The sequence below is a fragment of the Lichenostomus cassidix genome, chromosome 17 (genome assembly GCF_008360975.1).
Source record: "Lichenostomus cassidix isolate B80296 chromosome 17, HeHo_3.0, whole genome shotgun sequence".
Taxonomy (NCBI): domain Eukaryota; kingdom Metazoa; phylum Chordata; class Aves; order Passeriformes; family Meliphagidae; genus Lichenostomus; species Lichenostomus cassidix.
In genome coordinates this window covers 3,017,623-3,042,513 of record NC_139497.1, presented here as the reverse complement: position 1 = coordinate 3,042,513, position 24,891 = coordinate 3,017,623, and the positions used below count along the sequence as shown (strand labels likewise).

The window sequence follows — 24,891 nt, the reverse complement described above, 5'->3', positions numbered from 1 at the left end:
AGGAATAACTGTTCTGCACCCCATTAAATCTGATTGCAAAGCTTCTTGTTGGTTTTAATGTGCAGCAGGCTCAGGCCCTAATTAAGCCCTGCCGAGCTTTAAGTGGTTGATTATTACAAATTGCTTTGCAAATGTAATTGCTGTCCCTGTGCCAGATCTCTGGGAACACTGGGGCTCTTCAGAGCAAAGATAAAAGGTTGGAATTTCCTTTCCCACCTTGCAGTGAGAGGTGCAGGAGTCCCTGGGCTGCTGGATTGGGATTGAATCCCATGGAAATGCAGGGAAACTGGGAAAAGCCTCACCACCCTCCCAGGGAAGAATTTCTTCCTAATATCCCATCTAAAGTTGCCCTTTTTGGGTTCAAAGCCTTGTCAGAAGTCCTGGGAAGCCTCAGTGCTCCACCTGCAGAGCTGAGTTCCAAAAGGAAGCGCCAAGGTTTTCCTTGGGAAGGATGACAAACCCCTTGGATGTGATTTCCATGTCTCTTTGCTGGGTTTGAGGCGATCCAGGGGCATTGCAGTGATTTTTAAAGTGGGTTTTGTGTGAAAAATCAGAGCCTGGGGTGGGAGGGACAGAACTGCATCCCTTTCTGGGTGAATTTTAGGGAATAATTCCCAGGATGAGGTTCTGCTCCATCCTTGGTGGATCTACTGAGGATGTGAATTTGGAGCTTTAAAAACTCCAGATCTCCATACTCCATTCACCCTCAGTCGTTCAAAGGGCAAAACTCCTGCCAGGAATGCAACTTGGGCTGGAACACTTCCCAAAATGTCACAGTGACCCAGAAAGTGCTCCCTTTGGAGGAGGGAGGTTGGGAATATCTCCTGGACCCAGGGCAGGGTGGGATGTGAGGTGTCTGTGGGAGCAGAACCAGGACTGGAGCTGGTGATTCACCTCATTGCTCTGATCCCACTGGTCAGGAGGAGCTCTGAAAAATTCCCTGGATGGAATTTTTGGACAGTCAGCAGGGTGGGTCACAGGGTGACAGGCTCTGCCCTAAAAGGCTTTGGGGTTTTTCCTTCAGCAAGGAAGGATTTGTGCCATGGATCTATCTTGGGGAAAACCAGGGGGAATCCTACTGATCCCAATGCTGTGTGTTGGCTTTGCACCTCAGCCCTGCTCTTTTAGGGATCTCACCATCCTTTTCCCTGCTCTGGGGTATTTTCCATCCCATTTTCCCAGCATTTGGGGCAGCAGCTCCTTGGAAGGGGTAAAATCCCCCATGGCCATGGATTTTTTCCCTCCAAGGTGAGAATCCCAAACCCTCAGCTCTCCCAAACCAGCAGGAGATTTGCTGTTCCAATTTCCCCCAAATGCTCAACATTTGCCTGATTTTTGGGGAATTGTGTCTGTAAGTTTTGCATGGAATTTGCAGCAGATTTTTTAATTCTATTCCATGAAGGAAAACCTTGCTCTTTGCTCACTGCTGGCTGCCAACACCATGGCTTTGTCAGAAAAACCCAAATGATTGATTGTTTAAAAAAGCAAAAGGATTTCTGCTCAAAGGAAGGAGGATTATTTGATTCTTTGAATTTAATGGAGTCTCTGAGCTGCTCCAGGATCACTCCTGGGTTTTCTTTCTTTCCCTTTTGGGATTAAATGTAGGATCCTTCCAATCTGACTCTGCATAATGGTTTCCTTTGTTCCCAGTTGGGACTATTTGGGCTTTTTACAAGGAAAAAATAAATAAATAAGGGGATGTCATGAGTCATTGGTGAAATATTCAGCAATCTGGAGCGCTGTGAATTGACACAGCTCTTGGGAGGAGCAGATGAGTTCTGACCCCTTCCGTTGCTGGATTTTTTTTTTTCTTTTCCCCTTTATTCTGCCTCTTCCTGGGGAACAAACTTTAATATCTTCAATCCTGCAGCTCACATTCCTGGATTCCCCTCCTTAAAACGCCTTTTCTCTTTGTCCAAATAACTAATTGTGTTTTATGGGGCTGCTGGGATGCTGAGGAATTCCAGAGGCTCTGTTCAGCCCATCCCAAAGGATGCTGCAGAAACAGCAGCTGGAGCTCAATATCCTGATTTTGGGCTCTGTTTTATTTTAGCCTCTGCCACCCTGATTTGGTCAGTGAGCCCAAAGCTGCAGCTGGGTCAGCTGTGGTGAAAAATGTTTAGATAAGGAGGCAAAATTGTTGAAATCCCACAGGCTTGAGAAGGAGACTCCCAGCTCCTTAAAAAAAGCATCAGTGAGGGAAGCAACTTGCAGTCTTCACTTGCTTTTATTTCTTATGGATCTGACAGAGGAACTCCTAATATAATATAATATAATATAATATAATATAATATAATATAATATAGAATATAATATAGAATATATAATATAATATAATATAATATGTACACTATATAATATAAAATATAATATAAATTATAATATAAAATATATAATATAATATATAATATAATATATTATACATAATATAAATAATATATAATATATATAATGTATATAATATAATATATAATATATATAATACATATAATACATATAATATATATGTATATATATAAAATATATAATATATATGTGTATATTATGTATAATATATATAATATAATATATACATATATATTGTATATTATATATTATTTATATTATATACATATATATAATGTATATATGTATATATATTATAATATATACAATATAATACAATATACAATGTAATACAATATAATACAATGCAATATAATATAACATAACATCATGTCATACAGTATAATACAATACAATATAACACAATATTCCTAAATTAGTATATAATATATAAATACCTCTCTGTATTTAATTCCAAATCCAAGCCCAGATGTTCCTGTCAACCTCTGGGCAGCTGCCTGGGGAGTGAGAACTCCGGAGCCCAGGGAAAGGGCTCTGCCCTGCCCAGGGCTGGGCCCTCCCAAGGCAATAATTGGGTGTTTATTTACGGCTAAGAATATCTTGGAAAAGCACTTGAAGGAGCAAAGGCTGGCAAGGATGGAAAGGGAAGGATTGCCTTGGAGAAATGTGGTTTTTACAGGGAACAGAATCCTCTGTCATGGTGATTCTCAGCTCCTCCTGGAGGAACCCTGGCTTTGGATGAGTTCTCCAGGTTGGGATTAAAGTTTGGGGTCACAGATGGCTTTTCCTGTCCCTCATCAGCTTCTCTGATCCCTCACTGTTTGGGGTTCTGCTGGAAAACACCTTTTCCCTTAAAAATGTGTGACAGCCTCCCTGGCACAGGCTGTCAGAGAAACTGTGGATTCCTCATCCCTGGGAATGTCCAAGGCCAGGCTGGATTGAGCTTGGAGCAACCTGGGATAGTGGAAGGTGTCTTGAAATCCTTCTCAAGGAGATGCTGCTGCTGAACTAATCCTTATTCACTTTATTTGCTGTCACGGCTTGCTGTGAGATAAATGACAATTTTCTGTTGCTCGTTCAAATGAGAAGGATTTCCATCCCAGCAAATCTGCCTCCCTGCTGCTGGGATTGGTGGTAAATGATGAGGAAAGCTGCAGAGGGCACCTGGAATGAGCTGGAAATGCTTATTCACTGCTCACCTCCCGACCCCATGACTGCACAGAAACCAGGGAGTGACTAAGAGCTGCATCATTAATTCCCCAAAGTCTTTGGGATGTCCTTTGGCTGCTCCAAAACCAAATATGGGGAAATGATTCTCCTGTTCCAGGCTGGTGATCCCTCCTGCTGACCCCAAATATCTCATTTATGGTGTTAACACACCAGCAGGGCAGCTTTGCACAGTAAATTTGTGTCTCGAGGTGCTGAGAAGGAATTTTTTGGTATAAGGGAAAAAGTTGAAGATTCCAGGAAATGCCCTGAATTTTAGGAATGTGTCACGGAATCACAGGATGGTTTGGGTTGGAAAGGAACCTTAAAGCTCATCTTGTTCCACTCCTTCCACTTTCCCAGCTTGGTCAGAGCTCAACTTGAGAATTCCCTGAAATCCACACCATTCTCCTTGTGAAATCCTGGCTTTGCCTTTTCCCCAGTGCTTCCCAGTTCCCCCTGCTGAGCTGCACTGGGAGAACTGGGAAAACACAGAAAATATCTGTTCCCAGCAGCGCTGAGCCTCAGCAGCTCCAACCCTCAGCTCAGTGACAAGTTTAACTACTCTGCTTTTCCTTGGGGAGAAGGATTTCATTAAAGACCTCGAAAAAGGAGATTTGTCTCGAGGTTTGTTACTCGCAATTTGGTATTTTTTCAGACACCAGGAGCAGGGAAATGCACAAGTAACACCTAAGTGACTTGAAGGAGTGCTTTGGGGTTCCTTCCAGAGCTTTGTTCAGGTGTTAAAAATTATTATTGCAGGCAGAAATGTGGCTTAGATTGATGACTTCTGGCTGAGGTTGGGATTTGCAGTGTGGGCTGCAGGAGCTGCAGCACTGAATTTCAAGAGCAACATTTCCATTGGGTTCTTGGGGTTTTCTGTGGGTATTTTTTTTTTTTTGGTCTTTTGGTTTGTTGGGGATTTGTTTTCTTTGCTCATTTTGTTTGGGGTTTTCTTTAGTTTGGTTTGGCTTCATGTTGGTTAGGTTTGGTTGGTGTTTTTTGGTTTTGTTTGCTTGGGTTTTTGTTTGGTTTTGGTGTTTTTTGGTTTGGTTTTGGTTGAGTTTCAGGGGAAAATAATATTTAATATTTAATTATTTTCCTTATTTTCCTCCTGATCCATGGTAGATGAAATTTGGAGGGAAAACCAAAAATTAGGATGGGGAAATGAATCTATTTAAACTTTGGATAATGACTGTGTGGAGAAAGAGTTTCCCTGCCCTTCCCTGCAGTGGCTGAAGCAGAGCTGGATGTCCTGTGCTCTGGGACTGACAGGTGAAATAAAATCCTTGTTTGGCATTGCACAGATCCTGCAGGATCTGTCCCACCTGGCCTTGAAAACTTCCAGTGATGTGACAATCACTTTGTTCCCCATTTCCCTGGAATTAAAAACACCCAAACTTCTGACTCTGATTTTTTCTCTCTGTCCTTCCAATGCTCTGCATTTATTCCTTCTCTGGGCATTGCAGAGCATGTTCAAAATAGGAAAAATAGGAGTAAAACTTTAATTGTTTTGGCCTTATTCGAGGGCTTTGCGGATTTTTGGAGCAGCCTCTGGTGTGATTTTGGTGTGATTTATTTGGGGTTTTTGGGATTTGTCTCTCTGTGTGCTGGGCAGGGGCTGAGCTGGTCCCCTTGGGGATTCCTGAGCACCTCGAGCAGAGGATGTTCCAGCAGTGTGTGATGTGATGTGATGCTGCACAGGGCTGTGATTCAGAAACACTCCAAAGGAACCTTTCAGACAGCAGCAGCTCGCTCAGCTCTCGGATGGAGGCCAAACCCTGAGCAAACCTGGGAGAAATCCCCTGAAATTCCATCAGTTAGCTCTCTGTCCCGCAGTGCATGGTGCCCTCCCAGCTCCTGAGCTGAGATTTGGCTGGAAAATGTGGAAATAACTGCCCTGCTTGGCTGGGGAGGCACAAGAGCTGCTCCAGTGTGCAGCTCATCCTGCTGGGCAGAGCTGGGACTTTTCCTGCTGCTGAAATCCTGCTCCAAGGATGCTCTGGGGGCTGAGGGGCTTTAGCTGGCTGCTCTCCTCCTCTCTGATTTCCAGGAGAGGTTCAGACCCTGGGAGCAGGGGTGATTTCCTTCTCCTGCTGGTCACCTGGGTCACAGTTGGTTTGTGCAGCACCAGAGTGTTTTTCTGCTTTAATATCTTTTTTTTCTGCTTTAATATCTCGCTCTGACCTCATCCATCACTGTTCTGGAGGCACAGAGAGGGTGAGGATGAGCTGCAGGGTTTGGAGGGAGTTCAGGTGCTTGGATCACCCTGTAGGGATGGGAATGCTGCACTGGGATGGGTTGGGGATGCTCAGGGAGCTCCTAACCTGTGGATCATGACTCCTGGAGGGGCTGCAGCCCCCCTGAACCTCCATCAGCTCCCAGTGACCACTGCAGGGGCAGTTTTATCCCCAGAGGCTGGATTCCCCTGGGGATGTTCCCACTCCTGCAAACCCCTCTGGATGTGCAGCACCAAACTCCAGCCCCCCACACCTGGCACGGCGACCCAGCTGATGTCAGGAGTCTGGAATTCCCATCCCTTCCCCTTTTCCCTCCTTCTCCTCCCTAAATAAATGCTGGAGGCAGCTCAGGAGCTGGCTGCTCTGACCCTCTTGGAGCACAGCGATGTGACTGGAGGCAGAGATGGAGTTTTATTGCCTTTTGGTTGCCTAAACAGGCTGGAGGTGTGCAGCTATTTTGTGTGGAATAAAACGTGGCTGAAGGCAGGGGGAAGATCCAAGGACAGCTCAGACAGATGTGTCATCCTCCACTGTCAGATGAGGAAATCTTACAGCTGTTTGCAGCTCAGGCCAGGCTCCCTCAGCTCCTTTATTATCTGCACTGTTCCCCTGGCTTTGCCATGTGTTTGTAATCTCTCGCTGAGGTTCCAATTTCTCAGGATTGTGGAAAGTTTTAAAAGCTGCCTCGCGACGTGCATCGATTTTCCATGCAAACATTTCTTGGTAACCAAAACTTGGGATATTGTAAAAGGTCTGTCTGTGCTTTTTTCTTCCCCCTCTGCTAGTTTTGCTGATAGACACAGCGCAGCCCTTCTTGGGATGGGGTAGAGAACCAGAAAATTGGGGGAAAAAATAATTTGTGGGTTGAGATAATGATGGTTTAATAGGTAAAGCAAGGAAAATAGAGCAAGGAAAATAAAGCAAGGAATTCTTCCCACTCCCTATGGACATGGAAATCAGGGCTTTGTCACAATTAATGATTTTTTGGGGAAGATAAACACCATCACATCAGTTGTCCCCCTCTTTTTTCCACTTTTTTCCCCCATGCTGGGCAGGATTCCACATGGCATGGAATGTCCCTTGGATCAGTGTCCCTTCCCACCTCCTCGTGCATCCCCAGCCTGATGGAAAAGGAGCAGAAAAGCCTTTCAGGACTCTCTGCAAGCCCTGCCCACAGCAATGGAAACTCCCCAGCGTTATCAGCCCTGGGTTCAGCCCAAATCCCAACTGCAGCCCCATATCAGCTGCTGGGATGGGATTTAACCCTGCCCCAGCCAAAACCAGCACAGCCCAGTTTGCTTTGGGCCCTGCTGGGATTTGCCCTGGGTGGTTCATATTTGTGACACTGTCTTGCTCCAACTACCGAGTCAAAATTCAAAATAATTTCTTTTAAAAGCTTCAAGTCAGGTCTGGCTGTTCCATTTCTGCAGCCTCCACTTGTGGAGATCAGGAAGTCAATGAGATGCATCACTTGCATGACTTAATTGATGTCCCAGAGCCCTGAAGATGTGCAGGTGAAGCTGCTCTGCCTGTGCTGCTGGGGGATGTCAGACAAGGTCTCCTCATTAATTAGAGCCTAATGGGATGTAACTGGGGAAAGGAGCTTTTGCTGCATGTCACAAGTCAAAATTCAGATTTTTTTTTCCTTTTCTGTGAAGCAAATATGAGGTTTTGGCTATCCAGTTTGGGTGGTTGTGCAGGAATCCTGGTGTGATGGAATTTCCTGGGGAATAATTTGGTGGGAATTGCCTGGATTTGAGCTGCCTGAGGTCTTATGCAGCTCCTCACCTTTGCCTCCTCACCTTTCCTCATATCCCAAGACATTCCTCATGGCTTTTCCTCTCATCCCAGCCAGTGAGAGTTTGCCCAGTGGGATTATTATTTTGGTGGAAGCTTGCTCAGATGTTTGCTTCCAAATAATTTTCAGATGCACCAACTAAAGCCAAAAGAATGGGAAGGTTTGTAATGGCATGGTGGGAACTTGTCAATTTAAATCCTTTCCCTCAGATCAGGAATTTCCTGCCTAGGGCTTCATCTCCAGGATGTATTTGAGTGATGGAGGCTGGGTGAAGACATGAAGCAAATCCAGCTCCTGTGACAACCATTCTGCCCTGAATTAGTGCCTTTGACCTCCTCCCAGCTTTGAAGCTGCCCTGAACCTTGTATTTTCAGGTGCACTGAAAGCACATTTCAGCTGGGTTTAAGGCTGTGCCGATGGATTTGTGTGTTGCAGGATTGATGTGGAGCCAAGCAGTGCCACTCCTGTTGTCTCCTAATCCTTGCTTTCTCCTTTTCTCCTTGCAGCTGAACCCGCAGACCTCTTGAAGGTGTTAGATTTTCCTAATTTACCCGATGGCATAACAAAAACAACGGGGTTTTGCACAAGCAGAAGATCTTCAAAAGAAGCAGATGTTGCTTACAGAGTAACAAAAGATGCTCAGCTCAGTGCCCCGACAAAGCAGCTGTATCCTGGTGAGTCCAGATTTTTATTCATGGAAATATCTGATCCTTTTCTCAGCCACTGTGGAATTCCTGCATTTTTCCAGTGTGTTCTGCAGGTTTTCAGCCATCCCATCCCATCCTTTTCTCACTGCATCTGCACGAGCTGGTGGAGGAGTGACCAATGCCACATCTGCTCCCTCCCAGATCAGAGAATCCCTCCTCTGTCACTCTCACAGGGTGACACCCAGCTGGGGACAGAGGCTGGGAGGAGGCAGAGGAGCTCAGGCTGTGTTTTGTTCCGTGCCTGAGCAGTGCCAAGCTCAGTGGGGTTTGGTTCTGGGGCTGTGGTGTGTCTCCTAACACAAATAATCACCATACAGAAATAACACACTGTCCCACAGCAGCAGATGTCCCGAGGAAAGCTGTTGGAAGGGAGGCTCATTAGGGGAAGGTGCTGAGTGCAGCAGTTCACAGAGCCCTTGGACAGCACTGACCTTTTGATTGCTGCCTGAGGATGCCCAGAGTTGCATTTTGGAGTCCAAAGAATAATCAAAAGTGTTTGTGAGAAGAGTGGACATGTTATGGACCCAAACTCCTCCCTGCCTGCGAGCTGCAGCTCTGAACACACAATCACCACCAGAATCACCTTCCCAAGCCATCCAGGTGTCCCTGTTTCACCTGGGGGGAACGTTGGGATTCTGGAATCAGCCATCCAGGTGTCCCTGTTTCACCTGGGGACTGTTGGGATTCTGGAATCAGCCATCCAGGTGTCCCTGTTTCACCCAGGGAATGTTGGGATGTTGGAATCAGGCATGGCAGGACTGTCTGAGTTTGGTGAGGAACCCAAGGCAGGTTTGGCAGGAGGCAGGAAGGAGCTGCCTGAGCCTGCTGGGTGAGGCAGGAGGGGATTTAGGCAAAGCAGACACACACGTCCTCCCTGCGTGTTCGGGAGGGAATGAATGGAGTGGCTAAATCAGAGCTAATGGGCTGTGCCACCAGCACTGCTTCCTAATTAACCAGGGTATCCATCAGGCAGCCTGGCAGAGGCACAAGTGAAGACTCTGAGGCTGGGCTGGGGTTGTGCTTCCAGCATTTCCCTCGTTGCTGAGGTTATTAGCAGCCTTTATTGTCATCCAGCTGTGACAATAAGCAGGTGAATTCTGTTTAACCCCTGGTGGGCAGGAGCACAGCTTGTGTGTCACCTAAAAACTGAGCTTGGCATGAGGACAGATGAGTGACATGTGACAGGCTGGACATCCCTGCATGGCCCTAGCCAAGGAGCTGCTCAGTCTGACCTAAAGCTGAGTTTAAATGTCTGCAGAAGGGCAAACCAGGCCCTAAATTTGTTTTTATTTCTGCCCAATGAAGGAAAGTTCTTTCTGATCACAGATGACATCCCAGTGTGCCAAGCTGTGCCTTCCTGTCCCTTCATGTCCTGTACCTGAAATGACTTCAGGTTTTAGGCCAGCTGGTCTCTGCAAGCTCAAAAATGTTTGAAGGAAATGGAATATTCCAGTTTGGAATATATAGCCGGAGTGGATTTGAGAGCTTTTCACAGTTTCTGTAGCCACTGTGAATTCTTGCCTGGTCACTTTTGTGTACGAGAAACCAGCAAATGGTGGTGAACTGGAGATGTGAAAAAAAGCTGGAATATTCTGGGTGATCAGTGGAACGAGGGGATTGGATCAGAGGTGAACCTGAGAGAACTGAATCCTGAGCACAGCAGAGAACTGAATCATGGCACAGGAGACAAATCAGCGTTGGAGATGTTCTTGGCTCTCTCTCACCTTATTTTATATCCTCATCCTCACTGAGTTCTTGGTTTCCATCTTGTGTCTTCCTCGGGTGAGAAGATCTGGAAGAATTTATAAAGTGACTTTTCCACCATTTCATCCTCTGGACAACCATGGGGTGTTCAAAGCAGTTCAGTCCCTCTCCAAAGCCTTCGCAGGTCATTGAGTCACCTCTGCTGCTCGCTGAGGAGATAGGGGAGAGCAAAATGAAGAGCTGCCAGTGTTTTCCATCAGATCCACAGATGTTTCCTCCTCTCCTTCACAAGATGTGACTTCATCTCCCACCCTCAAAATGAGAGAGGAGATAGAGAGAACAAAGTAATTGCAGGGCAGTGCAGCAGGGGATGTGTGGTTTTGGGGATTTTGTGTTAGCAGGAGGGTGGGTTGGAGCAGAGCTTTCCTTCTCTGCTCCAGAGCACCCTTGGCAAACGTGCTCTGTGCAGAATATTCTGTGCTAATTAGAAGTTGGGGCTTTTCTAAGATGCAATTTCATGGGCTTTGCATTCTGCTGCCACGGCCAGCAAAGCAAGATGTATGTGTGTAAATATGTATCAAAAACTTGTTTTTTCAAGCTCAAAAGAGTGAGAAAAAAATCTGCCGAGATGCTTTTTGTCCTTGATCCCTAAATAAGTCCTGCTTCCCAGCAAAATCTGTGCTCTTCCAGCAGGAGCAAGAAAGGCAAGGGTTTCAGTGGCAGCCAGAAAAATGTCATTGGTTGTTCTTCTACCAAATTTGCAATTGTCATTTGCCTTCCCAGAAGTCTCTATTATAGCTTGAGCAGTCACCCCTGAGCAAACAAGTCATTGCACAGTTGAGAGTCTCCTCAGAGGAAGGGAAAGGCCAGGAATTGGTGACACCACTGGAGAGCTGTTTTCCTTTGAAGAGCAAAGCTGTGAAGGCTCTGGAAATGCCACCTCCTCGCTCTGTGCTCGTGTCAGGAGCGGGATCAGCTCCTTGCTCTGCCTGCTTTCTGCTATTCTGCAGCTCCAGCTTCCCAGATCAGCAGCAGGACTCTGTTTTAGGCTGGGTGAGGAAGAAGATCACAACTCCCCCTGCTTTGAAGAGGATGAGGTTGTCCAAAATCATGATGCTCAAGGAGGAAGAGGTTCATCCACTGGAGCATCCCACGGATGGAGCTGTGCCCACCCTGCAGCTCCTTCAGCTCCAGGATTGGGGTTTCCCCCGTGCTGCTGCCTCGCTGGAGATCCTAGGGAGGGAGCTGGAGAGGTTTTGCCCACGGGGAGGGAGGAGGATGCCGAGCCAACCCCGGCAGTGTGCAGCATCTCCCAGCGGGAGCTCGTTTGAGGAGTGAATCAAAGACGAGGACTCAATCCCCAAGCCTTTGTCGGAGGGGTGTCTCCATTGTTGTGGAGGGATTTGGGTCAGTTTCCCCGTGCTTGGTGTATTCCTGATGCTGCATTTATCAGTGCTGGTGTCGGCGGGGATGTGTTTTCATCCCTCATTCAGCAGCCTGGGTCATTTCTGCCTCTGACAGTGAAGGCATTGTTATTTTGCCAGGACAGCAGAGCAGTAACAGAGTAATGTCAGCTATAATTCATCCATTATGATTATTTGGGTTGAGAAACTCGCGTCACCATGGCGACGTTTTAATAATAATGAAAAAAAAAATTAAAAGCAGCTTTTTAATGAGTTGGCAGCTTGTCCAAGTTGAAAGGTACTGTATTGTGGGTTCCTAATGAAATTTTGGACGTGAACTATTTTACATAAAAGGCCCAAATCTGTAGGCTGTAATTGGAACCAGGAAGGCGTATGGTCCTGATTCAGGAGGGTTTGTGCTCAGGGGAAGGAGATAAAGCTCAGGGCATCCCATGGGAGCCACCAAAACTGGGTGCTGCTTTTGCCAAAGATCTGGGGCTGCATCCTGGGGATAAACCAGGCTCTGATGGCATTTCATTCCTGACTGGGAGGCTTTTCTGCAGATTGCTGCTTTTTGCTGCTTCTCAAATGTTCTTTACCCAAGGTGAGGGGTGTTAGCTTGGTGCAGTGTTTCTCCACAGGTATCCTCAGTTACCCCCTTGGAATTCTCCCTTTGCTCTTTGGTGGTTCTGCTGCAGCTCCTGCCTCATCCCCTTCCCTGCTGTAGGCAGATAAATACATTTAAAACACATTTTCCCCTAAAAATTAAAGGAACTGCCAGGCAGAGGAGGAAGAGGATGAGTTCAGAGCCTCTGCGTTTGAATTTTGTAAGAGTTCCCCACTGCCCTGTTCCTCATCCCCTCCCAGGGCCAAAACCCCCCAAAATACCATCTAGGAGATCTCTAAAACAAATCTATTGGAAGACAGTCTGAAGAAAATCTATTTGAAGCTTCTGGGCACTGAGCTTGATGGTTTTTGTGGTTTATTTGGCTGCACATCTGCAGTTTCAAAGGAGTCCCTGTGTTCCCTGGGTGTCACCAGTGCCACACCAGTGCCACACCAGTGTCACAAACCCCACGGTGGGGCTGCCCCACTTTGCTCTGCCCTGCTGTGGTTTAAGATTTCCCAGGCAGATATCCAGAGGGACAAAGCAATCCTTGTTTTGGGAAGCCCAAACCTCGAAGGGAACATTCCCTGCAAGCCCCACGCTCTGAAATGCAGCATCTGAGGGGTTATGGGGATAATTTGATCAAGAAATCTTCTTTATTAACGCTGCTGGTGGTTTTAAAGCTGCCCTGTTTGGGATGTTTATCCTGGTTTTTGAGTTTGGGCTCATTTTTTCAGTCTGAAGGGCAGAAAAACCCAAAGAGTTTGGGTTTTTGCAAGAAGGTGATGCCCAGATTGACTTGAAACTCTAAATGTGTTTGTCTGGCCTTGCAGAGGGACCTTGTACTGCCAAGACTTTAGCAACTCTAATCCTCCCAACTTTGCAGAAATAAAGACAGAAATCACCTGTGATCAGACCCAGTTCTTTCCTGAGTGGAGAAAAGCCAGGAAATGGGATGCTGTTTCATAAGCAAATGAATTAGTGTTTTCTACTGATTGCCAGATTTATTTCCTTTTTCAGATTTGTTTTGTGTGTCTGCAGCAGCCCTGAAAGCCAAAGCCACGAAATCCTCAGTTTTCATCTGGAATAGACAAATCCTGATGCAGTTCCTTAAATAAAACCTTTCAATATTGTGTGTGCCTGCCTGGCACAGACTGCTTGATTTTCTCTGTCCCTTTGACATCTTAAATTTGGAAACATGACGTACAAAACAGAAAGTTTTTGCCTCATCTAAAAATTTTTGAGGAGCTTCTTGAGGGAAGGTTGGGTGAAAATAATACAAATTTAAACCAACTAATTTTGTACAACTTGTTTGCCCAGCACAGGGGTTTCACCCTAGTGCATTTGGGGAAAAGCCAGATGTTCACCTGGCCCTATATAAACTTTTAGGGCTGCTGCTGTGCACCCATATAACAGCACTGTTTGTGTAGGGATCGATTCTCCAGGAAACCTCACTAACCTCTCTGCTTTTCCACTCCAGCTTCCCCATTCCCAGAGGACTTCTCCATTCTAACCACTGTAAAAGCGAAGAAAGGAGGTCAGTCCTTCTTGATCTCAATTTACAATGAGCAAGGGATCCAGCAAATTGGTGTGGAGTTGGGTAGATCTCCTGTATTCCTGTATGAAGACCATACAGGAAAGCCAGGCCCAGAAGACTATCCTCTCTTTAGAGGCATTAACCTAGCAGATGGCAAGTAAGTGACATTTTGTGCGCCAAGGAAAAAAACAGTTCATTGTTTGTATCGATGCCAGCATGTTGAACCTTGTGTAAAATAGGAGTTTTGCCTATGGAAATGTATATATTTCTATATATATATGTTCACCCCAAGAGCCCCAGGCTGTCATTTTGGCCTTTGGTGAATTAATTTGATGTCTGTAAGAATTGTAAATGAGCAGTCAGTGGTACTGGCTGGTGCTTGTGGGGGTAGGAGCAGCGATTTTGCTGCAAAGGGCCTTTAAAAAAAAAAAAAAATCAGTTTGTCTTGCAAAAATCCATGCTGAGGATTGTGCAGGGCTTCCAAAGAGGGTGGAAAAGGGAGTCATCCATGTGGTTTTTATCCCTGCTTCTTGCTGAAGCCACAACTGGCCCTCTCCTTGCTGGTTTGGAGGGAGGAGAGCTGTCAATCAGCATTTCTCTGTCCAGTGAAACCCTTCAGGCTCTGCCCGAGGAGGATTTCCACCAAGGTTTGCAGAACATCACCTCCTAAAAGTTCATTTTTATACAATTATTGGTTTGTTCTGCAAAGCCCAGGGCTCTGCCTGACCCGTGTGTGGGCTGTGTCCTGGCAGGTGGCACCGGGTGGCTCTGAGCGTGCAGAAGAAAAACGTCACCTTGATCCTGGACTGCAAGAAGAAGATCACCAAGTTCCTGGACCGCAGCGAGCATCCCATCATCGACGTCAACGGCATCATCGTCTTTGGGACCAGGATTTTGGATGAGGAGGTCTTTGAGGTGAGTCAGTGTCGCTGTTGAGCCGCTAGCAGGGAAGGAAAACTCAGATTCTCAGCGTGGCGTAAAAAAGAGAGCTTTTATTATTTGATTCCAACTTATATAGACTTTTCAGAGGTCACCCAGATTGGTCAGTCAGAAACCTCCCCCTAGGCCGACTGGCCAGGCCTGAACTGTCCATATCTGAGACACTGTTTTAATAACATCCAAACTTTATCTTTGTTTAGAAAACACAGGAGAAAATTGTCATGGGAAAGAGCTGTGCTAGCCACAAGTCAGGGCGTGGAGAAGCTCTGGAGGTGTTCCACAGGGATGGGGAGATACTCCCAGCTCGTTTTTCAAATTTAGGTTGGGTTTTTACGTAGTAGAACATGGTTGTAATTTTTAAATTTTTGTTTCCACCGGGTAAATAATTTTTGGAGTGATGATCAGAGTTGAGGTTCAGGTGAGCTGTTGGAGTGTGCTCCTCTTGTTCTCTGGTTTCAAGCCTTTGCTGGGGTTCTGGACCATCTCTGCACTGGGATTTTGGAGCTCTTGGCACATTTAAGGACTCACAAAGTTCTCCTTCATCCCCTTGCTGGGATTTAGAGCTGCAGGGGCAGTGAGTGAAGGCTGAGGGGAGCAGTTCCCTCCCAAGCCCCAGCTCACCCTGGGGCTGCAGGAATTTGCTCTTTTTCCACTCACTGGCCATGGATTCTTGGTTCTTTTGCTCCATGACATGAGGGGACTCTCCTTGACAGCTTGCTTGGCAGCCCTGTCACCTCCCACACGCCTGCTTTCAGAGGCAAAGTGAAATCCTGAGGGGTTGAACATTCCCTTGAGCTCCTCTGATTGAAGCAGAGATTATTTATAGACAAGGTACATATGGGAGACGTTTTCCCCATAGTTCAGCAACTTGTTTAATGTACGCATTTCCCTGGCAAAATCAACTTCTGCGCTCTGCTGAGCCTGTGAGGCTTTGTGGGGATGAGAATCTCATTCCTGATCTTTGCTGAGAGCTGAATTTCTTCCCTGAAATCACCACCAGTGCGGTGAAGTGTAAACCAAACCCTATCGATCTCCATCTCCGAATTTTTATGGAATTTCTGCAGAGGAAGTGTTATATCTCCAGGGCATCCCCAGCCCAGCAGAGGGATGAGGAATATCTCCTATCCATGGATAATTAGAGCCACAGCAAAGCCAGTTCTTGTCTGCATTTTGCTGTCACTCAGAGGGAAAGTTCCAGCCTGTTTAATATTACCAACATCTGGGAGCTGGCCTGCTGTAAACAGAGCAGGAATGCATGGACTCGAGTGCATCTGCTGCCAAAATCCCAGCTCCAGAGTCAGAGCTGGAGCTCAGAATTGTGTTAAATTAAGAGACGTTCCCTGGGAAGTTGAGCAATTAAAATGGAAAGTAAAAGCTGGGTTGAATGGGCACTGGAGTGTCTTTTGCAAGGGTTGGACGTTCTGCCAAATATTGCAGTGCTGGATGCTGTGTTTGGAGGGGAGTTGTTATATAAAGTGGTGAGTTCTTCTCCAGCTCAGGTCCAGGGAAAGGTTTCTCATCCAGACTGGATGAGAAATCTCCACTTCAGGCTCTGTCATTCTGTAAAATAACAGAGTTTCCATAATTGCCCCTAAAACTTGGGTGTTCCCAGGTGGATTTTAGGGCTCCCCTGATTTTGGGACAGCTGATTGCTCTGCCAGGAGGGGAATTGAATCCAAGTGTTGATGGTGGAAGTGCTCCCCAGCTCCTCTTTTAGCCCTAGCCAAGGGCTAAAAGGTCTTAAACTGCAAGGGCTGTGGGATTTTCTCAGTTTTGGGATGGAAAGGAGCCTCTTGCCCACTCTGGAAATAAGCTGCAGCTTCAAGATCTTGCTGGCACTTATGAGAAGTGGGTAATCAGAAAATACTTTTTATCTTTATCTGATAAGTACTGATATTGTACAACATGGATATAAAACATTCTGCCATTTATCCTTTTTTTTTTATTTTTGGTCACCCTCCTCACCCAGCACTCAAGACACACCAGCAGCTTTCAGTGGGGTGGAATAGGATTTCTGGAGGCAGTGGACTAGAACTTAATTTCCTTCATATCTCAGCAACTTCATTTCCTTTGGCCCCTCCTTCCTCCTTTCTGCAAGGCTAAGCAGAAACTGTGCCTCAGAACAATGGGGAAAGGGTGTAAGCTGGTAAATTGATGTATTCCTGGAAAGCTGAGGGTTTCTGGAGCACAGGGAGGGGATGGAACTGCTGCTGTCTCATGGGTGCTGCAATCCCCAGGGTTTTCTGCACCCAGGGACTTTCCTGGTTTTTCTGTGTTTGTTAGTTTTGCTGGAAATTAGAATAACCCAGTGAGGTGGGAGTGGGATTGGGGACAGCACTGGGATTGGGGACAGCACTGGGATTGGGGACAGCACTGGGATCGGCTCTGTCTCAGCCCCAGAGCTGTAAATTCATATGGGAATTCATATTCTCCTTGTCAGGACTGAAATCAAACCAACCCCAAACCCTTTTTGTTTTAAAAGTTGTAATTACTGAAGGGCTGGGGTTGGGAGGGGAGCAGCTCTGTCCACAGAGATCCCAAATGGGAACTTCCTCACTCGTGTTCTGCTGCAAGAAAAAAAAAAAAAAAAAAAGGAAAAGCCTGGCAGGAAAGGTTAGAAGAGTTTCAAAATATTTCTCTAGCAAAACATTCTTCCAGTGGAAAAATGACTTCCTCTCATTAAAATTCAATTAGCTGGGAGGCTGTGTGGATCTCTGTAGGGCCTGGGGAGGTTTGAAAAGGGGCCAAGCCCTGAGCCCAGGTTGTACAAGCTGGGTTTTGTGCTGGGGTGTTGTTCAAAACAGGAGTTTACAGATGTCAGGACAGGCTCTTGGGAAGTTTCAAGCTGTGCCTGAGGGGATGCTGCAGTGAGGCTGCAAAGGGGTTTTTCTTTTTTTTGCAGGGAGAGAGGGAAAGGACAAAAAAGCAGCCCGTGGTGGAGGATAAACATTTTTCTCTGCTGCAGTCAGAGCACTGGGGGAAGTCAAGACACGTGAAAGTGTCTCAGTTTGAGAGGGAAGAACTGTGCTTTTGACGTGCTTTTCCTTTACACACGAATGAGAAACCAAGTCCTGGCACAGTCCTGGTGCTTTAGTGTGGAAATGGAGAGAGGAGGAAGCTTGGGAAAAGCATTTTCATGGAAAGCAAAGCATCTTCAGCCTGGAACCCATGGAGACTTCCCAAAATTTCCTGGGGATGCCCATTTTCTGCCCATGGTCCATCCCTGGAGTCACCTTTTGGGGAGCAGGGCAATCCCATCACCCACAGCTGGAGGATCTTTAGGTGTGCATGGCAGGTAGATGTTTCCATCCCTGGGCTGGATGAGGTGAATTTAACCCCTCTGGAGGCGTTTTTCAGATGAAAAGTTTGGTTTGAGCAGTGCTGAGGGCTCAGCTCTGTTCTCCTGCTCACTGTCACTCCAGAGCATCCCTTCTGGCCTGCTGAGCAAAATGACCTTTATTCAGACCTCTCTGCTCCATTTTTTCTGCTGGATATCTCATTTTTGTCTCCTGATCTGCCAGCAAGAGGCTTATTCTGTGCTGATAAAAGTCTCACCCAGCCCCTGGCTGCAGAGCTGGCATCATTCAACTGCAGCGTGGACATTGATAAAGAAAATGAATAGGTTTTGGTAAAACTGCTGAGGACACCCTAGGGACAAGTGAGTGCCTTTGCTGCCAGTTATTTTTGGTTCATCTGAGTGAAATTTTGCAGTGTTGTCCCACAGGTTAAGTGGTGTTTTGACCCTCTGGAAACAACCTTGGTTTCAGCATTTGATGAACTGAGTTTTCCCGCGTGTGGAAAAGCTCAGGGCATGAATATATTGCTTTTTAAGGTTTATATCTTTCACTTTTGGCTCCTTTAGAGACAGGAGGAGGTGGTTTTGTGCAGCTGAGTGCCATCAGTGCATCTCAGTGCTCTGATTTGGGCTGGAAAACTCGGGGTTTTCCTCTGATGCTGCCAAACAAGGTGAAACTCAAAGGGGTTTCATCCACCTGTGGCCAGCTGGGGCTGACAGAATGGTGCCCAACCTGGCCTGGGATGGAGCAAAGCACCCTGTGGGGGCTGGAGGGTGCTGAGAGATGCTGCTTTGGAGTTTCTCTCCTCCTTTGTGGTGTTTTTTGGTTTGGGAGGGTTTTTGGTTGGATTTTTTTTTTTATTTTTTTTTTTTTGGTTGGTTGCTTAGTTTTGTTTGTGGGATTTTTTGAGGGTTTTTTTGTTTTGGGGTTTTTTTTGGGTTTTTTTTGTTGTTGTTTTGGGGTTTTTTTGTTGTTTTTGAGGGGGGTTTTGGTTTGTTTTTGGCTTGTTTCTTGTTTGGTATTTTTTCTGTTTGCTTGGTTTGGTTTATGGGGATTTTTGAGGGTTTTTTGGCTTTTTTGTTGGTTTTGGGGGGTTTGTTTCATTTTTTTATTTTTTGGGGGTCTTTTGGTTGGTTTTTGGGGTTTTTTGTTTGGTTGGTTTTTATTTTCTTTTGTATTTTGGGGGGAGTTTTGTTTTTTTGTTGTTGTTGTTTGGTTTTGGGTTTTGTTTCCTTTTGTATTTTGGGGCATTTTTTGGAATTTTTTTTGTTGTTGTTGTTGCTGTTTAGTTTTGATTTTTGGTTATTTTGAATTCTTTTTTTGAAGAGCACGAGTGCAACCAAGCCCCCAGCAGTGGAGGGAAAGCAGTTTTTTGCAGCTGGGATGAGGCAGCGAGGCTGGGCAGGGTGCCAGAGGTGCTTTCAGGGCTGCTGTGAGCTCTGAGGCACCACAGCACAAAGCACAGACCCAGCAATGCTCCCAGCCCAGACACTGGGGCTCTTCAGGTGCTCCTGGGGTCAAAATGCCAACTCCCTTTTCATCTTCAGCCTTGTTTACACTTAAAAAAAAACAATTATCCCTGCTGTTGATAATCCCAGGTTTCATTTCACTCTGCTCAGGGCTTTCTCCTTCCCTTCCCATGCTCTTGGCCGTGGTGTTTCCACCTCTGGAAAATTCTCTTTTTCCTGCAGGTTGTTTTTCTGTGAGCTTGAGGATGGATCAAAGCTTTTGCAGTGGTGAAAGGGGTAGAAATGAATGTGCATTTTATAGATGAGGGTGAATTTTAGGGTGTTTTGTGCTGGTTTGGGGGATGGAGGAGTTTCAGAGGCTCTTCTTGCAGACAGATCTGCTCTTAACACATCAAACAGCTTCTGTTTGCTCCAGGAGGAGATTGATTCTCTCTCTGCTCCAAGGATTGATGTGCTGGGATGCAGAGAACTTGGAGAAATTGGTGGTGATTTGAGTTACAGGTTTTCCCAGCTCCTGGGGAGCCTCAGGTCTGAATCCCTGATTTTAAATTTTGCCTCAGCATTTCTGTCTTGGCTGTTGCTGGTGGCAGGAGAGTCCTGTGAGCATCAACAGCAATGGCAAGGTGGGGATTTGGGATTTTCTGATAGAGGAGAACCCAGAAAATCCCCAGTTCAGGGAGAATTTATTCGTGGAAAGGGTTGTTGAGGATTTGGAGGAAGGTTTGGGATCCTCATCCCTGGAGGTGACCAAGGAATGACTGGATGTGACACTCAGGGCTCTGGGCTGGGGACAAGGTGGGGATTGGGACAGGTTGGACAGGTTGGGATCATTTTCCCACCTCAGTGATCCTGAAATTCTGTGATCTTCAAACCCAGCAGCTCCCCTGAGCTCCTTGAGGCTCCTCATGAGCTCAGAGCTGGACCCAGCTCAGCCCAGAGCCTCGAGCTCAGATTTACCAAGTTTTTCATCAACTTTTAAAAAACATCTTTAAAAATCAGGCTTTTTTTGACTCCCCTGGATTCGTCTGTCAGGATGCACCACGGATCCATGTTCCCATTTCTTTCCCCCCGCCTTGGCAGGCTGCTGAGAGCAGGTAATTCACAGTGCTGGCTGCCTGCTTGGCTGGCCCTGCCAAATCTGATTTCACCTCCTTTGCTGTGGAGTCTTGCAGGGAGTGCAAAGAGGGGATGTTTTACCATATAGCTCAGCGTGAGAGGATGGAAAATGCAACCTCCTGAGCCAGCAGTTGGGGATCTTTATTGAAGATGTCTGTAGCTTTCCCCAGTCTCCTAATAATTCTCCGTTTGCTCGCTGGTTTTCTCGTCATTCCTCCCGCTTTGCTCGCTTTTTTCCCCACAAAGAATCCTCTTTAAAATGGTGCACTCGAGACATATGGATTAAATCACAGCTCTGGGCTCTTCCAGGAGAGCAGTGCTGCCTAGAAAATGTCTGCAATTATTGAGGGTTATTCCTCTGGATGGGTTTGCAATTAACAGGGAGGTTTTTTCGATGTGATCAAAACCCAAATGTGAGATTTGGCAACACCTCAGCCCCAGCATCACCTTACACAGGTGCCCAGGGACGTCATCTGGCTTTATCAGGGCCACAAAAAGAATTGCAAAACCAGCTTGGAAAAGTGACTCTGTGCTTCAGGGGGCTTTCAGTGCCACCCCAAACTGGCCCTGGTCCCTCTGACCCCTCCCTGGCAGGTGCCAGCGAGGAAAGTGAGAGGCTGGCTGGAAACATCAGCTGGATTGTTTGCACACAGTTTGCTGAAACTCTTGTTTTGCATTTCTATTTGCTGGGTAATTGCAGGTCCAGCCAATCTGGCCTGCAGTCAAGCTTGGTGACTGGGTCAGGGTTGCCTGTAATGATGGAGTCATGATTACAAAATACACTTTTTTTTAAAAAAAATTATTTTTATTTTTGGGTTGGTTTTTTTGTGGGTTTATTTGTTTTTTGGGGTTTTTGTTGTTATTGTTGTTGGCGTTTTTTGGGGTTTTTTTCGGTTTTTTGATTTGTTTTTTTTTATTTGTTTTTTTTTTGGTCAGTGGTAAATTCCATTTAATAAACTGTAAAAGCCACTGCATTGGCATAGTGCAGATAATTAGTGCAGTTTGCTGGTATCAAATGCCTGCAGGCCTCTGATAGCTTACAAAGCACTTTATTGTTCAAACAGATCATAAAAACGCTTTTATTGATGTTTAAAACACTCCTGCAGTCTATCATTTATCTTTCCAGAGCGCCAAGTGAAACATCAGCCTTAGGAAGCTGTGAGGTCTTAGAGCTGCTGAGAGTTTATCCAGATTTAAAGCCATGGCAGGGCTGGAAAAGATGGATTTTTAAGGTCCCCCTCAACCCAAATCATGGAATTGGTCTGGAATTCCATCTGGAATTCCGTGATTTGGGCAGTTTTGGGCTCAGGATGCTGCTGTTGAGGGTTTTGCTGGCAAAGGGTGGGAAATGCTGAGGATCTGGAGCACCTAGGCCTGAAAATGCAGGATTGATGCCCTCTGTGAATTCCTGGGGGAGGACAATGGACCTCATCCCTGTGTGAGGATCCACTGCCTGCCTGCTGCTCCTGGCCAGTGGGAAACCAACACTTTTTTGGTTGATATTCCTCAAATAAACAGTTTGATGGTTGAGTCCCAGGGACTGCTGCAGCTGAGTGGGTTTGGAGAAGTGTTTTCCGAAGGGAATGGGCAGGGATGCTGAGGGGAAAATCAGGATCTGCCATGGCTAGGGATGCTGCAGGGCTCTCACCCCTGCTGGCCAGGAGGGGACAGCCAGTTGGTGTCCCCTCTGCCTGGTTTTGGGTCCCTCCTGCACTGCAGGAGCCAAAAAAAAATCCCAGGAAAACCGAGCAATCTCTGGGAAGCAAAACTCATCCTCCAGAGCCATTTCCACCCCCTGTGGGGACTCTGTGAGATTTGGGGGAGCCACGTCTGGTTGTTGCTGACATCCCCCTGGCAGGGCTGAGCGCTCAGTGCTGGCAGGCAGCAGCTCCAGGCTCGTTTGGGGTGATGGATGCTCGGAGCTGTGGGGTCATTACTCTTCCCTGGCTCCATTTGGGGTTTGCTTCCCCCTCCTCGGGTAGCAGGAGGGAGGAGGAGGAAAGGGGCTGAAATTCTTCCATGGAAAGTCTGAGGAGCAGCAGGCTGATGGCTGAGCCCAGACAGGGTGATGTAATGCTGGAAAGATGCTGCTCTCTCTCTCTCTCCAGTGACATCATTCCCAGGTTTGTGGGGTTGGTGTGGACAGGGGGCTGTAGGGGAAAGGATGGAGCTGCAGGAGCAGGAAAAGCACCACGAAGGGATTTGGGGTGTGCTGGGAAGGGAGAGCAGATAGATGTGTTTGGGAAAGATGATTTTCCTCAGTTTGAGCAAGGGGGGAAAAGCCAAATGCTCGTGCTTTGGGGGAGAAGTTTCCAGCTGGATGTTTTTGGCAGCATCCCTGTGCAAGATGGAAAAGGGATTATTGGGAGCAGAGCCTGACAGGGTGCCCTGGTCCAAACCAGGCCATGTTTCCCTTCCCTGCTCACTTGGGAACCTCCTTCTATGTGGGAGGTTGCTCCTCAATTAGTCCTATTTGCATAAAAGTTAATTTTTTTGCAGGAGAAACCTGTAAATAAGAAAAAACCCTCCTCTGATTACAAAAGGGTGGATGGGTTTGCATTGCTGCAGTGAATTTATGGGAAATAAAGGCTCATCTGAGGCAAACCCTGGGAGCTGCAGGAGGAGGATGATGAGCACTAGGATGTGAAGCTGCTCAGGGTTTGTGATCTTGTTGGCTTGACGATGCCAACACTGCTGCTTCTCTGCAATTTTGATAGTTTTGCTTTTTCCCCTGCCTTTTGCCACCTCTCTGAGAGACCTTTTCCCGCACCACAACCTCTCCTAAATCCCATCCCAACCCAAAATCCCCAGGGCTGACTCCACGTTCACCCCTCCCCTCCTCTCTCAGACCCTAGGAAACACAACCCATGTTCCTCACACACGCTGAGCTCTTTCTAGTCCCTTTTCCCCTTTTCCAGGCAGTCTGGGCTGCCTGCCAAAACCCAAAGGAAAACCCAAGCCCACTCCAGACATCCCCAGCGTGCAGGTGTAGCTCTCACTCCGATGGAAATGTTCCCCATAAACACATCCCCCCGGGATGGGAGCTGGAAGAGGGAATTCCTAATGACTTGTGCAGAAGGTTGGATGGGGATTGGGCTGGTTGGGAGTTCTCCATTCCCTGCAAGAACATGGAAAAAAATAAAAATCCCTGCCCTTGGGCTCGTTGTTCTGAGCACAGAGCCAGCCCTGGCTGGGGTTCAGGAGGTCAGAGCTGCTTGAACAAACTGAGTTTGGCCACTGCAGGGAAACGTGTGGGGAGAATCGGTGCTCAATATGGCTTTTGTGCTCTGTTCTCTGCTCTGGAATGTCTGCAAACACTGCAAGGTTTTCCTGAGGCTTTGGTGCTTCGCTGGAGCAAATTTATCTGCAGGTTGTGTTTGCCCTTCTCCCAGCTTGGTGCTCAGAATGGTGAAATTGGAGTTGGGGATGCTCAGAATGGTGAAATCCCAGCTGGGAATGCATTCTTGTCTAATATATTATATATTTATAATATATTATTTTATATATATTATCTATTATATGTTTATATATTTATAATATATAATTTTATAATTTTGTATCAACTGTGCTGAATTTATGCTCTGAGAATCCCAGAATACTCTGAGCTGGAAGGGACTCACCAAGAAACATCCAAGTCCAACTCCAAAGCAAGATTTTCTTGATTTTTGCATCCTGAAGTTGAGATAACAGATGCTGAGTGGAGATTGTCTTGCAGGAATAAATAAGACCCAAATAATTTTTCATGGATAAGGAAATTATTTTTTTCAAAGGAAAATTTTTTCAAAGAAAAATTTTTTTTCAAAGGAAAAAATCCTTTGGGGCACAAACATTATCAAAGGACACATTTGAGTTTCCTGGAAAAAGAGGGAGAGAGGTGTGTGGGTGAGAGGTGTCCCACCTATGTTTGCTCAGCAGCTCAGCTTTCCATTCCCAGCTCCTTCCTGAGCAGCCAAATTTTGGGAATTAGCAACAGGAACCTTCCCAAAGCCTCCTCCTCGGGTGGTCCCAGCAGGTCCCTGCTCCATGGCTGGGTGAATGTCGCCAGCCAAAAGCAGGAAAACACTTTTCCAACCAAAATTTGGTGTTCAGTTCCATTCTGAGTGTGTCAGCAGATCTCCCCAAGCCAAAGCGTGTAATCCCACACATCTCACACCCCGAGATCACTTTGGCAGTCAGGTCTATTTTCCCCCCATTGCCTTTAATCCATAAAACCTGGATTCTGTATTCACCTCCTGGGGCAGAAAACATTCCAAGGGCTGATTAAAAGCCTCTGTGCACACAAACCCCTTGATCCTGAGCCACCTCGGTGTGGAGGAAACCTCAGGGTGGGTTTGGGGTTGTGGCAGTGGGGAGGTGGAAATCCTGTCTGTGGGGCTGAGGAAGCAGCAGCTCCACTTCCAGATATTTGGCTAGGAGGGAAAAAGTGGGAGTAAAAGCAAGTTTTTGGGTACTTCAGGAGGTTCCATCTGCTGTGAGCAGGAAGCCTCAATGGGCTCTGGAATCCAAGAGCCACCCTTGCAAAG

The 24,891-nt window shown here is 46.6% G+C and overlaps 1 protein-coding gene across 3 annotated transcripts in view; it reads left to right on the top strand.

Annotated features, from left to right (window-relative positions):
• The window catches only part of COL5A1 (collagen type V alpha 1 chain), a 134,629-nt gene that overhangs the window by 19,809 nt on the left and 89,929 nt on the right, over positions 1–24,891 (top strand). For all 3 annotated transcript variants that reach the window (XM_085076863.1, XM_085076862.1, XM_085076861.1), the window contains exons 2-4: positions 8,097–8,264; positions 13,492–13,705; positions 14,301–14,463. In XM_085076863.1, coding sequence (XP_084932989.1) covers positions 8,097–8,264; positions 13,492–13,705; positions 14,301–14,463 — 545 coding nt within the window. The remainder of the gene's footprint in view (positions 1–8,096; positions 8,265–13,491; positions 13,706–14,300; positions 14,464–24,891) is intronic.